Genomic DNA, 17,709 nt, shown 5'->3' with positions numbered 1-17,709 from the left:
ACCATGGAAGGGGCTCCAGGTGATCTTGTACCCTGTAACGCCTGGTGTTTTTCTCCAGGCCAGTTTGAAAGAACTGGCGCCGATGTCAACCACTTTTACCTCCCGAACTGTTTCAATTAGCTCAGAGTCAGTCAAGGATGCTGTAAACATAAGGGACAGGGCAAAGCAATTATTGACATATTTGATCAAATTCATTCATTCAAGATGAAGACATTAAATCTAAAACACAAAAGAGATTAAAGGTCAAACATGTAAGGTCACATTTTTTTTACAGACAGGTAATTAATTAATAACAGGTCAAATCAATTTATTATAAGCTAATATTGAGAGTAGTGTTGGGAAATTAGAATCTGTTCTTATTTGGAATTGGTTCCATTATTCTTGTACAAGAAAGTGATCTTTTGGGGGCACGTGAAAATCTGGGGAGGCGATGGGAGGTGCTTAGACCCGACCATGATATATAATGATTTTCATGATGTAGGGTTCCATTTAATGTAATTGGTGCTTCCTCAAAAGAATCATAAATGGAATCGTGAAGCAAGCAGAATCTTTACATTGAATCAGAGTCTGAGCTAGAAGTCAACTGTTCGCAATTTAATATAAATCTACATCTAAATCTAACATCTTGTTCCTACACTTTTTACTTGTTTACTTAGTTGTTTACTACTATTACTTGTTATTCATGATCTTTTTCGTCAATACATTTAATTGTACTTTGACATATTGAGTGGTGGTGCTCATGTGGGAGACACAGGTTCCCCATCTCTTTCTCTGTGTCTATCAAACACCACCCCCGCCAAAAAAACAAAACCATATCAGACATGTCAATGTACGTAGCTGCTTTCCACTTTCCTGCTGCTTCTCAGTATTTCCTAACAAAATCTGTAAAAAGCACAGATTCTTCAACAGACGATGTGCTGAGAACAGTGAGGCAAAGAGTAACACACACACATCGACATGTCCAAAACACACACACACACACACACACACACACACACACACACACACACACACACACACACACACACACACACACACACACACACACACACACACACACACACACACACACAGCTTCAGTAAAACTACTGTTGTAGACAGCTGTGGTCCCACAGCGAGGAGCTCAAAACACAGGTGCCACCAATCAATCTCCTGATATCCCACAATCCCATTAGAACAAGAGGCGGTGATCTCCATATCACCACCCCTGACTGTCTGAAATGCCTTATTAACTGATCAGAGATTTCTTCTTATGGCTTTAGTAAATGACATGTGCCTGTTTACCATTGCAAGCACACACAAAGCAAAACACATCAGCCCAACTGAACTGAAAAAAATTAATTAAATGCCTAGTCAAGATTTATTGTTATTATTGCTTTTCTAAAGGAAAAGTGGAACACATTGCAACACTCTGAGACACAGCATGAAACACTATATTAAATGTAGCAGTATGCACTGAAACATTTTAAAACACCGGCATGAATTACACAGATAATTGAGGAATGGGGAGGACTCGAGTTTAGATGACAGCACATTAAAGGATAGCTTACCCAAAAATGAAAATTCTTCAATCATTTACCCACCTTCAAGCCATCCCAGATGTGTATGACTTACTTTCTTTTGCAGAACACAATTTTTAGAAGAATATTTCAGCTCTGAAGGTCCATACAATGCAAGGGAATGGTGATCAGACATTTGAATCTCCAAAAATCACATAAAGGAAACATAAAAGTAAACCAAATGACTTCAGTTGTTAAATCTGTCTTCAGAAGGATATAATAGGTGTGGTTGAGATACAAAACAAAGCTCAAGTCCTTTTTTTACTCTAAATTTCCACTTTCACTTTCACATCTGAGAGTCAAACGTGGTGCCTGTTTAGTTTCTGAAACATCTGAAAGTGAAAGTTAAAGTGAAGATTTAAAGTAAAAAGATTTAAACATTCTATTTCTCATCCACACCTATTATATATCTTCTGGAAATATAGATTTAACAAGTCTTATGTCTTATGAATTACTTTTATGTTTCATTCATGTAATTTTTAGAGCTACAAAGGTCTGACCACCATTCACTTGCATTATATGGACCTGCAAAGCTGAGATATCCTTTAAAAATCTTTGTTTGTTTTCAGCAGAAGAAAGAAGGTCACACACATCTGGGATGACATGAGGGTGAGTAAACTATGAAACAATGATCAATTTTGGGTGAACTATTCCTTTAAAGACCCCAAGCAATGATTGAAACAGGAGGGTGTGACATATTGCATCAACCCTTTAAAAAAAAAGGCCAATAGCCATTAGTTTACATTACAGCAATGATCCATAATTTGCTTTATACAGTTGTTTTACTATAGTCAGAGGCTGGTGGCATCAGGGGTGAAACACACTTATTCTACAGGGCATTTTATTGGACAAAAAAATTATGCAAGATGAGTCATCAATATTTATAATCCAAGAGAATGTCTGCATATAAAATATTTAATATAGCATATGAATGGCCTCAAAGCTAATGAACATACTCCAAAAGCCACACCAAACTTCAATTTTGACTTCACAGGGTCTGTATCTCTACACAGAACGACACCCTTAGCAAACCCAGAAACAACCCAAATAAGACTAAAATCTTGATTTGTGTGAATGCTGTCTTTATCTGGGAGGTGGTGGTACCTGTTTGCTGTGAGAGAGTGATTTCTGGCCCTTCTGTATTGCTGTAAAGAGCATTAATGCTGATGGAATAAAGGGTGTTTGGCTCAAGACCAGAAATGCTGTGTCGTAAAATGTTGCGGTCAAGATAACGACTCTGAAGACGTGCAAATTCTAGAAGAAAACAGTCACACACATACAAAAATACATTAATAACAAACAAAATGTGGAATTTTTTATATAATGGGCCCTATTAAAGCTGATTGGACAGATTTTTTGTGTAGTTTGCAGATCCATTATGACAAAAGGTTTCAAAAAGTATTGTAAAACAAAAGTCAAAGTGTTGTAACAGTCAACCATAACTATAAATGACATGTGGTAAAAATAAGAGGGTGTCTAGACAAGCATAGTTTTTACCTGAACTCCAGGTGAGTTTGTACTCCGTGGCCCCTACAATCGGGCTCCATTCCACATCAATGGATGAGCTGGTGTATGATGTCACCTTGAAATTTGAGACGTACCCTAGAGGTGCTGGGGAGCAGAACATGTGGAATGAGACCCAACCAATAAGGGACTAAATGTCTGAACTATTCAAGTGCTCACCATCAGAATGTGTTCATCATGAAAGCTTAACAACATGTCACTCACATGTCCTGAATGTAGCAGTGATGCCTGGTCCAACCACAGAACCAAACAGCACGTAAAGAGAGAGCACATACTCAGTGTCATGAACCAGATTCTTCAGCGTATATTCAGTAGTGCTACCATTGAGAGCCAGCTGTCTGGGCCGATCTCTCCCTAAAAACTCTTCATACACAAACACACATGTAAACATATACAGTACATGGGCCATTTTTACAGTGTTAAAATGTTTTAGCTTATTATTATTCTAAGATGCTGAAGAAACAGAAAACAATCATTTTTACTTGTTTAAACACTTAAATTGTATGAATTGCTTTGCATTAGATACAATATTTTGGACCAATTGCTATTTGCAAATAAATGCAAATAAATGATGATTACTCAGATCCAACTTCAGTTTATTTACGGATGCACCGATACCAACTTTTTGGAAAGTAGAGACAGAAAAGAGAAACAGACTACAGAGACTGAAGAGTAGAGAACGGCCAAGTGCAGGAAAGGATGAAGAAAAACACAGAAAAAGGGGGTGGACACAGCACAGGTTATAGAGGTACAGTACCTGCAGTGGGACCCCAGGCCAGTCTGTATCCTGTGGCTCCAGGCACAGCGTTCCATGAGGTAACGGCACTGTTAGTGCTCAACGCAGAGGCTTGTAGGGTCTGTACTGCACTACTTTCCACTGAGAGAGAAACAGACAATCAACATCATCATCATTGCCTTCATAAAAGAAGCAAACCTATTGATTTACAGTATTTTTCACTATGGTATATTAGTATATGTGTAGCCCTCACATGTCTTGGCTTTGGCAGAGGTAACAGGCCCTTCAATGTCCACAAAGACGGGGTTGATGGTGATGGTGTACTCCGTGCCTGCATGTAGGCCCTGCACCATGTAGAAATTAAAGTTGTCCCCCAGATTCACATTTTCTATGTGTCCCTCTGCGGGAACAGGGAAGCAGAGTTTATGTGTGATTTTATGATTTTAAATCAGAGACTATGGTTCATTGATTAAAAATTTGCTTATATATAGGCCTAGTGAAAATACTTTAACACACACACACACACACACACACACACACACACACACACACACACACACACACACACACACACACAAAAGACAGTTGTGGTGGAGCAGATGAAAGGCGATGGGTCCCCTTGATTATTTTATGTATGAAACTAAAAAGGCACCACGTTTGACTCTCAGATGTGAAAGTGAAAGTGGAGATTTAGAGTAAAAAAAGGACTTGAATTTGTTTTGTGCCTCAACCACACCTATTATATCTTTCTGAAGACAGATTTATCCACTGAAGTCATTTGGTTTACTTTTATGTTTCCTGTATACACAGGCACACTCATCAGTCAACTAATTCACTTGAATGTTACTACGAAGACTACCAGGGCCGGCCCGTGGGTTTGAGGGCCCTAGGCAAAATCATGAAAATATTTTAGAAACTAAACAAGGTAGTTTCACACGGGACCTGACAACTGATAAAATCATGCAGCGTTTGTGCAGCCAAGACTGTATTCGCAACAGTTTCATCATGGTTAAAAACTTTCAAACAAGAACTTCACTGAGTCAAGTCACCCTCATCATGCTGCCATTGAGAGCCAGCTGTCTGGGCCGATCTCTCCCTAAAAACTCTTCATACACAAACACACATGTAAACATATACAGTACATGGGCCATTTTTACAGTGTTTAAATGTTTTATTTTATTATTATTATAAGGTACTGAAGAAACAGAAAACAATAATTTTTACTTGTTTAAACACTTAAATTGTATGAATTGCTTTGCATTAGATACAATATTTTGTATCTAAACAACATTGTTTACTATAAACAACATATCGAAATAAAAATACAGAAAAATAGTAATAATATTGGATATGCATAGGCCTCTGCGCTGTAGTCTCTTGTAGTCCATGCCATGTTGTCAGCTTGAACTGCTCCATAATACAGTAGCTTGATGAATAAACTGTGTAACTTTTTAAATAGTCTTAGAAAAAAATGCTATTTTCAAAGCACTGACGAGCTGCTTAAAATGCAATATTTTACAGCATTTGTACACCATTCACAACATTCAACCATGCACAATAAAATATATAGAAAAAATATATTTTGTGCAGTGACATTTTCGTTTATAATTTAATTATAAATTGTAAAATGTATTATTCAGTGGCAGAGTTTGTGTATGAAGCTAAACTTCATGTAGGAGTTTAATTATTTGGTTATGACATTTGTATTATAACTTCTGCACATCTTTTTTAGCCTATATCTCTGGAAATTTAAAAGGACAATTCTGTTCAATTTATGACTCAATATTATTATTCTCCGTGTTTTGCAGTTAAAGAAGAGCTCAGTGTAATTTTCTTTGGTTGGTATTTCTACATTTCAGAATGACTTTAGACCAACGCTGCTACCGCTCAAGCAAATATCAAATATTTTCATCTTCGGTGACAGCTGCTGGGAGGCATACACGGATGCATCATTGTTTTAGGTGCATGAGCAGTGAGCAGAACTGACCTGTATTGTGCCGTTTTCCGCAAATTATCTAGACAATCATGTCCGTGTTAAATGGCCCTAATATTAGCAGTGGGTTTTCCAGTGATTTTGGATGTCGTGAGATGTCACTTCTCAGCGAGTGTTACTTACTACTGTGTCGACTCATTTGTATGTATTTTCCCAAATCAGTCCACAGATAGAGAAATAATATTCAGAAAGAAATCTCAGTATAGACTATTATTTCTTTAGATAGGGATAATTTTAAATAAAAGTAAACTAAAGTAAATTGACAAATTTAAATTTAAGTAGAAATAAAAACTAAATAAAAATTCAAAACATAAAAACCTTGGTTGTTATGACTAACACAGCTTTCACTTTCTTTAGTCTAAGTTTGAGTGGAGGGGGAAAAAACACAAATAATTGAAAATGTCAACAGAACGCAATAAAATTGTGTACACTTTTCATTATGAAACCACTTTGAAGTTTGTTCAGCAGGATACTAATCATAAAATGTGAATTTGAAATGCAACAGATGTGTTTTTGTTACAATTATATGAACAAATTGTTTTCCTTAGATGTGAAGATTAAAATAAGCTTAAAATATTGATGTTGACTTTACGGTTCCTATTTGATTTAATATGCAGGAACAGATTCATTAGCACTCAGACTCGACTTGGACTTGGCCTCTTATTGTCTCTGTCCCTTTTGGACTCAGACTTGACTAAGGTGGACTCAATAATAGTACATGACTTTCTTTCTTCTGCAGAACACAAATAAGCTCTGTTGGTCTTCATAATGCAAGTGAATGGTGACCAGAACTCAGAAGACAAGCCCGAACCAGTAGGTGGCTGAATGTGAACGTGAAAGTGTAGATTTACAGTAAAAAAGGACTTAGACATTGATCTGTTCTCACCCACACCTATCATATCACTTCAGAAGACATGGATTTAACCACTGGAGTCGGATTACTTTTATGCTGCCTTTTTTGTCCTTTTTGGACTTTCTGAGTTCTGGTTATCATTTACTTGCATTGTAAGGATCTACAGAATTTAAATATTCTGCAGAAGAAAGTAAGTCAAACACATATGGGATGGCATGAAGGAGAGGAAATGATATGAAGTGTTGGGAAAGTTACTCTAAAAAAAGTAATTAATTACTAACAACTAATGACATCTTCTACAGTGTAATTAGATTACTGTACTAATTACTCTGTCTTCAAAGTAATTTCATGACTTATTACTAATTTGTTTCTACAACCCCTATCAACCTTAACCAGATGAAAAATATAAGGATAGACATGAAATTGTTCTTTTAATTCTTTCAAATAAATCATATAAAATCAAATAAATTATTCATAAACTGGCCAACGAATTTAAGGGGTCTGCATTACATTAGAAAACATAACTTTTAGCATTAGATGTTACATTTAAATTTAAATTAATTATTGTTTAGAAATGCTCTAGAGTCTATACAGTATTTAACACAATTACATCAGAAGTAACTGTAAGTTAATTACTGAAAAATTAAGAGTAATCCCTTAATTTACTGTTTTTAAATGAAAAAGTAATTTAATTACAGTAAATAATGACTATAGTAATGCATTACACCCAACACTGATGATAAGGGAACATTCTTTTTTGGGTGAACTACCCCTTTAAGCAGTGCTTTCAGCTGGTCTGATCTCAGTAGTCCAGCGCTGGTTACCTGATGATGACCAGGTGAGTCTGTATCCTGTAGCCCCTCTGACAGATGACCATCTCGCCTGAACTGTGTCTGTAGTGGCGTTCTGCACCAGCAGTTTCTCAACAGAAACAAGTTTCACTGTAAAGCACAAGGAAGGGTAAGTGCACAGAATGTTTGGGGGTTAGGAAAATAAAGCACTAAAATAATGATAAAAGTGTAATTGCAGGTAGTAGATAGAAAATAGACAAATCATAATATGTCATGAAGTTTATTTTTGAATGTGTCTTATACTGCCATCTAGTGGAGAATGCGTTGACCACCAAAAGGCCAGTTATACCATAATAACAACACTTAAAAGGTCAAAAACAATATAATATGAAATAAGTTACAAATTACTTATTATAATTAATCTAATAAGATATGTTATTATCAAAATAATAACAGTATAACACTAACAATATGCTTCAATAGATAGGTTAACTAAAATAGTAGATGTGCTGTTCATTAAACAGGTAGTGTTTACACTTACAAAACAAAACCTGCTAACAATGATAATACTATGCGGGGGACATGTAACATGTTATATTTTGAAGCAACATAGTGTGCTACATCCTGTAAATAACATGGTACATAAATATGGCAATTATTCACTGCCATGGAATGTATCAAGGAAACATGGTATTAAATTGTGATATCATCAGTGTACCATAGTACAGACACAGTACTTTTTGTAAAGGTTGTCTTATACAAGAGATGAAAATTAAGTATAAAGGTAAAAAAATAGAAGACAAAAAAGCAAAAAAGAAAGAGGTAAGGGACTTACAAGTTCTCCCGACTATAGACACAGGTTCACTTGGGCCCTCAGGGTAGATGGCATATATGCTGACATTGTACTCTTTGTCCTCTTCCAAGGTGTCAATCACATGAGAGGAGGTGTCACCCCTCAGCATCTGCTCATAAATGAGTCCGGGTCTGCCCGCTGAGGTGGAAATTATATCGGACTACATTAATTATCGTACAATAACCTCTTATTGTACATAAGATCCTTTTGTAAGTTCCTGTCAGAATCCCTGTAAAAATGCATATGAAGCACATCCACTGTTCTGTGCATACTGAGAATAAGTGCTAATTTATGTGGGAATCTATCAGAAGAACATCTGTAAAATGGGTGGTATTCAGTCCTAGAATAAATGAAGGTTTCTCACATCTTGGAATGTAGATTTTATATCCATCCACTTTTCCAAGTGGAGATGTCCATCCCAGGCGTAAAGAGAAGAGACCTTCTTCAATCAAACGAAAGTTGGCAACCGGTGGAACAGGAGCTGAAACACAGAAGCGAAATAATGCCAGTGTTAGAGTATGTGTGTGCAAGTTGTGATTATATATATATATATATATATATATATATATAATTTATTTTTTAGTGCATGTATGATTCCTTTAAAAAGATCAATAATACTATTTTACTATCAATGTACCCAATATGTCTTACAAAAATACTGAAATTATGCAGTACATGCCTTTTTAAGGAATGTTTATCATGATAGAAACAAGATTTCTTTGAAATAGTATTTGGACTTGAGCCACACTTTAATTGCATTAAACATAAAATATCAAAACAAGTTTCATCTGTAAAAAAAACAAAAATGATCCTAGACACATTCTCAAAAGTAATTCCAATTTTCTGAGCCATTTGTGCAATGTCTTTAAACTAACTAGTCCCAAGGTGGTTTATAGTTGATGTATGTCTGTTCTCCCCAAGTTCACACAGGGTTCCTTGCAGAATGATCACAAGTCTAGATCATCAAATTAACTATTAACATTATCCACTAACTTTTGACAACCACAAAGAGTGCAAAATTCTTGATTTTGAACAGTGTATCTATTGGTTTATCGTTTAAAAAACCCCAAAACATATATTAGGTTTTGCCTGAGAAGTGTGCCTGTGCTAACAAATTTATTTCTTTCAAATAAATGCCACTTGGTTTGAAATGTTGCTTAATAATGCAGTGAAAATCATAAATTTTAAAGGGAAATATTATGCAAAATTAAAATTTTCATGGTGTTTGAACATATATGTGTGTTGGCAGTGTGTGTACACAACCACCCTATAATGCTAAAAATCCACCCAGGCCTTTTTCTTTTTTTTTAAATCCCCATTAATCATAAGCACCGTCTCAGAACAAGCCATTCACAGATTCTGTATAAAGTGACGTCACTACCGACGGACATATTTGTTTGTGTTGTTTCGTTATAGTGCATAGCGAACGTTGTAACAGTATTTGTGTGTGTTGCTAATCCATCATTGAAAAACTGCTGAAACAACTCTACAAAAAATAAATACATTTATCAAATAACCATTCAGAAACTTCCTGGTTCATTCTCAAAGTTGTTCCTTCTGACAGTCTCTTCCTCATCAGTGTCTGACACGGTTCAAATATGTAGGGCTGAACACCACTATTTTCACTGTCAGTCATTTTGCTTATGATGTCTAGTTATCCGAAGCAGAGATGTCTAAACTCTGCCCTATTCAGATTAAGGGCGGAAAGCACCAGCTAATTTAAAGACACACACACAAAAACAGCACGTTTTTATTCAGACCCAAAATTTGCATTTTCAACAAGGCATAATAAATGATTTGTAATGTATTTTGAGCTGAAACTTCACAGACACATTCTGGGGACACCAAAGGTTTAAATGACATCTTGTGAAAAGGGGCATAATAGGTGCTCTTTAAAGTGTGATTTAAGGGTCCAAATACTTTATGGAACCTGTAAACTGTATACAGCTCAACACGCACTGGTTTCTGTTATGATACTGGCAGACTCTCCTATGCGCCCAGGGTAGATGGAATATAAAGCGAGAGAGTACTCAGTCTTGGCACTCAACCCGGTTACTTGTGTGCTGCCAACATCTCCCTTGAGATCAATCTGAGAGACAGTGAAAGAGAGAGTGAACAATATTTATTTAATATTTCTGCTGTAAGTAATATACATGATATACAAACCATACACAAACAGCTTGTTGTCACAAACTCAACACACACATACACAAGCATCTTGTCAATGTGCTCCAATCCATCTGTTGTGCGGTGCTGCATGCGGAGTGCATGTGAATAGGTGAGAGTGTCTCACCTGTCTCTGTTGTGCCGAGAGCAGATGGCCCTTTGGAGACACAGGGGTGATGAGCAGCCTGTAGCCGGTAACGTCTCCTGTGGCCTGACTCCAGCTCAGCTGCAGAGAACTGTAACTCAACTCACTCACCTGCAGATCTTTAGGACCCACTATCCTCTCCACCACTATAGCAGTTGGAGATAGAAAGTGTCAAAATGAAGGAAAGAAGCAGAATGGATAGGAGAAACATGATAAAATTGTGCACTACAAAAATTATTTTGTGTGTGTGTGTGTGTGTGTGTGTCATTGTTCCCATAAAAAAATATCTAAACATTTGTAAAACAAGATTTAGTCGAGAAATAAAATGTTTTATGATAATAAGACTTGTTTTCAGAGAATATATCTTAAATATATGTTGATGATTTTTTGTTGTTTTAAGAATAAACCTCAAAACATTTGTTTGTTTAGTCTTAAAATAAGAAAAAAACGGTAAGAATAAAAAATCTTTGGGAATTTTGTTTCTCAAGTAAATTAAAGGAATAATTCATCCAAAAATGAAAATTCTCTCATCATTTACTCACCCTCATGCCATCCCAGATATATGACTTTTTTCTGATGAACACACATTATGATTGTCAGAAGAATATCTCAGCTCTGTAGGTCCATACAATGCAACTGAATGTTGGCCAGAACTTTGAAGCTCCAAAAGCACATAAAGGGAGCATAAATGTAATCCATACTACTCCAGTGGTTAAATCCATGTCTTCAGAAGTGATATGATAGGTGTGGGTGAGAAACAGATCAATATTTAAGTCCTTTTTTTAAAACTACAAATTCTCCTTCCTGCACAGTTGGTTGTGATATGCACAAAGAATGAAAATCACCACAAAAAAAAGAAGAATGTGAAAGTGAAAGTGGGGATTTATAGTATAAAATGACTTATTAAATTAAATTATCTGTTTCTCACGCACACCTATATAACTTCTGAAGAGATGGATTAAAGCACTGGAATCTTATGGATTACATCTATGTTTTATGTGCTTTTTGAAAATTCTAAATGTTTGGACCCTGTTGACTTGCATTGTATGGATCTACAGAGCTGAGGTATTCCTCAAACTATCTTAGTTTGTGTTCTGCAGAAGAAAGAAAGAAAGAAAGAAAGTCAAACACATCTGGGATGGCATGAGGGTGCGTGAATGATGAGAGAATTAAAATTTGTGGGTGAACTATCCATTTAATCTTGTTTAAATAATGTTTAGACATATTAATTAGAAAACCAGACAGAAATACTAGATACAAGACAAAATGTTTTTAGTGTTCAGATATTTTTTTGTTGCTTTATCTTGATGGTTCATGTTTATCAAGCCTTTAGCAGAACTGTGGGGCCTGGGTAGCTCAGCGAGTATTGATGCTGACTACCACCCCTGGAGTTGCGAGTTCAAATCCAGGGCGTGCTGAGTGACTCCAGTCAGATCTTCTATGCAAACAAATTGGCTCATTTTCTGGGGAGGTTAGAGTCACATGGGGTAACCTCCTCGTGGTCGCTATTACTGGTTCTCGTTCTCAATGGGGCGTGTGGTGAATTGTGCGTGGATTACGGAAAATGGCATGCTATGACTCTCCATGGTGTCATGCACAGATGCATGGATTGACTGTCTCAGAAGTGGAGGCAACTGAGACTTGTTCTCCACTACTCGGATTGAGGTGAGTAACTGTGCCACCACGAGGACCTAGTAAGCAGTGGGAATTGGGCATTCCAAATTGGGGAGAAAAGGGGATGATAATAATAATAAAAAAAAAAAAAAAGGCTTTAGCAGAACTCATGGGTGTCTAACCTAGTGGGTTTTGTTTGACGGGTCGTGGAGGTTCTGACGCAGTGAAGCAGATGCGACGGGAGAGTTTGGGCAGCAGAAGCTCCAGGAAAGAGAAATCTGGGCTGAGCATCAGATGTTCCTCATGAGGTTCTGTAACGATCTTCCTGAGCTCTGACTGATTGGCATTCCTCACCCCTAAAGAACACACAGTAAACACATTAGTTGGTGAAAAAGACACAGATTAACTTATCTACTTACTTTAAATGTATTTCTTTCATTTATTACATAGCTCGTGAAATACTGGATACTCTGATTGGTCAATAGGTGCATTCCGCAGTAAAACATTTTTGTAAAATGACCATTAAACTTTGTACAGTAACTGACTGTTGCCGCAAACAACCAGCTTTCTTCATAGTTGTGCTAGTTTTCTTTTATCTCGTATTCCTCAGTGGTTTCATTCTTGTCTAACTGCACAGTATGATATTTCTTACACTCAATTATATAGGCTGAATTTAGGTAAATTCGTCAGCTTTTTCAAAAAGTGGCTTATTTGCCTTAATTCAGCCTACAATTAAATCCATTTAACTCCTAGTTCCGCTCTTGGAATGACCATCTAGACATCACTGTGATAGTTTATGCATTTGATGATTCTGAAATGGACAGCACATTCCAGATGTCCCTTCATTTTTATTTTTAGTTTTATTTTACATTTTTGGTTTTAAATAATTATAATGTATCATGGGCCTGTAAGACACAGTCAATGGTTACAGCTCAACAAGCATGTTTTGTGTGAGTGTATATATAAGTGACCCTGTGTCTCAGACCGGTGTCTGTAGTGTTATCAAGCAGTATATCAGTTGTAGAAGTGACACAGAGAGTTATGACAGCAGAAACATTATGGCGTGTTGCCCTGCTGTACATATGTCTCATAGATGTGTCAGACGGCCTGATTTATTCACATATCTAAGGGAAAACTGATTAGAAAGGCAGGACACAGTGTCAGTGTGTTAAGGGCAAGAAGGAATGAGCTTGATGAAAAATTACAGCAATTAGTCAGCCACCGGGTAATGAGCCATAATTATTTCAGCACTCTGGGCATCAAAATGGAAAAAGCACGAGAAAGTCAGGTAAACATGGCTGACACTCACACACACAAGCATACAGTACATGGTTTATGTCTTGGTGCATTCACCAACATACTCAGCAATCTAAATGGGGATTTACCATAGACTTCTACTTTTTTTATATAACGCTAATGTAATTATAATTATCGCAGATTCCTTAACCCTTAAAGACTTTTTTTTAATATCTTTATATAACAATTTTGCCCCCAAAAGAAAACTTTTTAAATGTAAAATTTTTATTTAAAATGTTATATATGTATATATATATACCTAAAATATTTAAATTTTTGTTCCATTTTTAGGATTTAACATTTTCATTTAAAATTTTATAATAATAAAAATCTTTTTTAAAAAAATTATGTATTTTGTTTTTGTATGAATCGTTTTTCCAATTGAGGACATTCCTGGGTGCCCAAAAGGTAGATTTGTCAGGTTTAGCTCACTTTTGGGGATACTTTTGTCTTACACACACTCCTAAAGCATAAACAAAGGGAAAATAAAAACTTTGAAGACTCACCCACAGCAAACAGGGATATTCCACTGTCTGTTACAACTTTAGCCGGACCATCAACCGGATCATCCGATTGGCCATTAGTGATCAGAATAGCAATCTGAGGCCAGAGAGAAACATAGTTGGATGCTTTATATTCCAGCAAGCAAATACCATTCTAGTGCATTCTAAAGAGCCCTGACATCTAGGTCACACTTGCAGATGCCCATAGACTTGCTGTAGGCTTCTGAAAAATAATGAATCTTGCAAAATTCAAAGGTGAATAAATGCATAAAAATGTCTCTCAATGACTGAGTTATCTACAAAATCAATCTTAAACTGCTCAATCTACCATTAAGAACACTACACTGATACTGATGCCCTTGAAAGCACACGGTATGAATTATCATCTCATTGAATACAAAATTCCACAACCACTGCATATCTAAACCTGCAAAGTCGGTTACACTAACAACTGGTAATTGGGGAAAAAGAAACTTCACTTGGTTCACATAAAGTTCATCTGCATTATATATATGCACCAAACAGTGAAGCGCCATTACAGTTTATGTGTGTGATGCCAGTTTAAATAAAAGCTGAAATCTCTGCAGTTCATTATGAACACTTGCCGTTCCTCTCACATCGCCACACCAGGTGCTCTATGGCAAGACCGGCAGCTGTGTGCAGTTTGGAATCCTAATCAAGCCCTAAATTAGGATGGGTGGGACACTGCGGTGCGGTGCATTGCATTGCAGCACGGGACGAGATGTCCTGACAGAATCAACAGGGTGATTACTAGAGCAGCTCTCTGATATATATTTTTTTCTGCTGTATATATATATATATATATATATGCCAGGATTTTCAGCTTTGGATAGTTTGGAGTAATGGCATTTTTACATTTTCCAGCTGGTCTCCCAAACTGGACAAGATAGTTGGTCAGCAAGACTTTGTTCTCTCACACATAGGCTAGGCAGTTGTGAGTCAACTCTAACAGAAATTCAAAATGAATTAAAATGTAAAATTCTAAAATAAAAATAACAATTACAACTTTATTCTTTATCAGTGACTAGAAATATGTCTTATCACTAATTCAGTTTTGTAATTCATTGTGATTGACGGGTCTCACCTTTGGGGCATTGTCTCTGATGATAGAAGCACTAAAGACAGACTCAACAAGGAATTCCAATGCCAGACCAGTGCGACTGCTGCCTCCCTCGTACGGCACCTCCTCGACGGCCCTCAACACCTCATCCAGAGTCGAATAATCTGTCAGAGCTATACGCATCCTGTAATAAAACTCACAAATTATATAAAGCATACAGACCCTTATGAGGCATTCTTACGGTGTATTCATGTTTACTTAGTCAAAAAGTCATGCATACAAACACTTGCATAAAATCTCCATGCTTTATTCTCTCATAATCATACACATACTATTTGCACTAACACACTGCAGTGTGTATACTGTTCATCTATACCTGGGGATGTCTGCATAGACTGTCACTCCAAAGCGAATGCCCTCCGACCCAACCACACTGCCATGAAAGGCTCTGATGATGTCTGCTACAAACTCTTTGATCTGCTGGAAGCTGGTTGGCCCCACTGACCAGGAGTCATCCACCAGGAACACAATATCTGCAGGTATGGCAGTGCGACATTCTGCAAAAGAAGAAGTTACATTTCTTTTTGACACAATAACATCTTTTAGACTGTTTTTATTACTCATTGGCATGGATTGAACATCCAACCACATGTGTGAAGTTGATTTAATAGTCACCATTAGATGGCAGTGCATACTCAAAGAATATCTTTCAGCAGAGAAAACAAATCCAGACCTACAATAAAATTATGCACTGGGACCTGCACTTTCGAAACCATATCAAATAAGTAGAGCAACTACAGACACAAAAGAAGACCTAAAGATGTAAAGTCCAGTCAATAAGTGCTCGTGTTTTGGTTTGATGTGACCAATAAAAACAGGACATTTAACTCTTGCGCTTCTTGTTTTGCAAGTGTAAACTCTTAAGAGCAGATCCACATATTTAGTTCACCAGTTCACTGGTACATACAGTCCTGGAGTGCATTAAGGTAAATGGATTTGGCATGCTTGCCTGTCCATAAGGGAGGGGCTCGAGCACAGGACATGGTTTGACCCCTAAGATCACCCCATACCACAGCCGAATAATTGATATGGGCATTATTAAATATAAAGTTGGGGATGGGAAGGTGGAGGGATGACGGAGGAGTCATCATCGGTGCGAAGGAAGCAGCTTATATATCAGCTTATATATATCCTTAGGATGTGATTGGCAGGCCAAGATGAACAAGTTCCTCCTGAACTTGGGTATTAAACTTCTCTCATTGATCGTTGCAAGTGTGGCCTTAGTTCTTAGGTCATTGCACAATCATTTTAAAACTCATGATGACAGGCACAAAGTCAACTCCAGATGTCTTTTGATTCAGACAACTCTCCAAAGACGAGCCGTTTTAGGCTCGAGCAGCTTTCTTTTCTCCCTCAGCAACCACACTATGACAGAATCTATCATAAACTCTAAACATAATACAAATCTAGAAACAAAAGTATATGCATTAAACACCAGGACATTATTGATGATCTTGTGGGAAATTCATAAAAAGTTCTGCTTCATTTCCAGAAAAGTTGCTTCAGCTCGGAAACTCTGTGCCGCCCACATCAAAATGGAACAAATAGTCTACACTTCAGCGATTTAACACTGATATACAGCATGCAGTGTGCTATGAGAGATAATAATGCTTTTATGGAATAGGGAAGTTCACCAAAGTGATCTTCCAGCCAGCAGACTTCAACGGTCTACTGAAGACACTCTCTGCAGGCAGTGCTGATGGTCCAGGAGCGTTCGACCACTGTCAGAATAGAGGACAGACAAACTGGGAAAAAAGACGAATTTTTCATCTGCATTCTTAGATTGTGCATCTTAATTCAGGGGTAAGCATTACTTTAAGAAGAGTAAACTTTATTCTTCTAAATATTCACCACACCTTGTAGTTTAATAATACCCATCACTATCTCGAATCCATTAGCATTGACAGCGACATCTTCAACCCACAACAGAGCCACAATGCACCACTGACATGTCAGGACACCTTCCTCATCCCATACTGTACAATAAACAAATCACCTGTCTTTTCAGCTCACCGCCCCTGTATTATCTTTTCAGCACCTAATATTAACAGTGATGCATCTTAACTTTTACTTTCTAGACACAACTCGTGTGTGGAGAGGATTACACTAAAATTGCATGCCACTAGATTAAAACCATCAGCCTGTGAAGATGTTGTGGCAGGGCGGAGGGCGGGACCGGGTGTGTAGGATCACGACAGATGTATTTTAACACGATACAGTGTAGGCCTACAAGGGTTTGTTTATTCAATGCTGACTCACGAAGTCATTGAAGAATGGGGTTATTAAGTAAATATGTACTTAATTATAAAGTGAGCAACTCGTTCACAGATTGACCTGACAAGCCCATTACAACAATGCCCATTGAATTTTTATTTACAGACAGCCCACTATAATTTCATGGTAATCCACGGTACATCAAAGAATAGTACTACCACAGTACACATAATGTGAAGATATGGTAATGTCATAGTATTTTTTTCATGTACTGGCTTGATACTGTTTTGGTTAGAATGATGTTTACCTGCAGTACAAAAT

General features: G+C 37.0%; 1 protein-coding gene across 1 annotated transcript in view; it reads right to left on the bottom strand.

Moving 5' to 3' along the window:
- The window catches only part of LOC127638858 (collagen alpha-1(VII) chain-like), a 66,214-nt gene that overhangs the window by 42,827 nt on the left and 5,678 nt on the right, over positions 1-17,709 (bottom strand). The window contains 15 exon segments of the mRNA XM_052120592.1: positions 3-140; positions 2,664-2,813; positions 3,057-3,170; positions 3,288-3,446; positions 3,841-3,960; positions 4,073-4,219; positions 7,490-7,606; positions 8,292-8,447; positions 8,674-8,790; positions 10,269-10,398; positions 10,603-10,766; positions 12,417-12,590; positions 14,037-14,130; positions 15,139-15,298; positions 15,491-15,671. Of these exon segments, the coding sequence (XP_051976552.1) occupies positions 3-140; positions 2,664-2,813; positions 3,057-3,170; positions 3,288-3,446; positions 3,841-3,960; positions 4,073-4,219; positions 7,490-7,606; positions 8,292-8,447; positions 8,674-8,790; positions 10,269-10,398; positions 10,603-10,766; positions 12,417-12,590; positions 14,037-14,130; positions 15,139-15,298; positions 15,491-15,671 (2,121 nt within the window).

This window comes from Xyrauchen texanus, chromosome 47 (assembly GCF_025860055.1).
Source record: "Xyrauchen texanus isolate HMW12.3.18 chromosome 47, RBS_HiC_50CHRs, whole genome shotgun sequence".
Taxonomy (NCBI): Eukaryota; Metazoa; Chordata; class Actinopteri; order Cypriniformes; family Catostomidae; genus Xyrauchen; species Xyrauchen texanus.
This window is presented reverse-complemented; position numbering and strand designations above follow the sequence as displayed.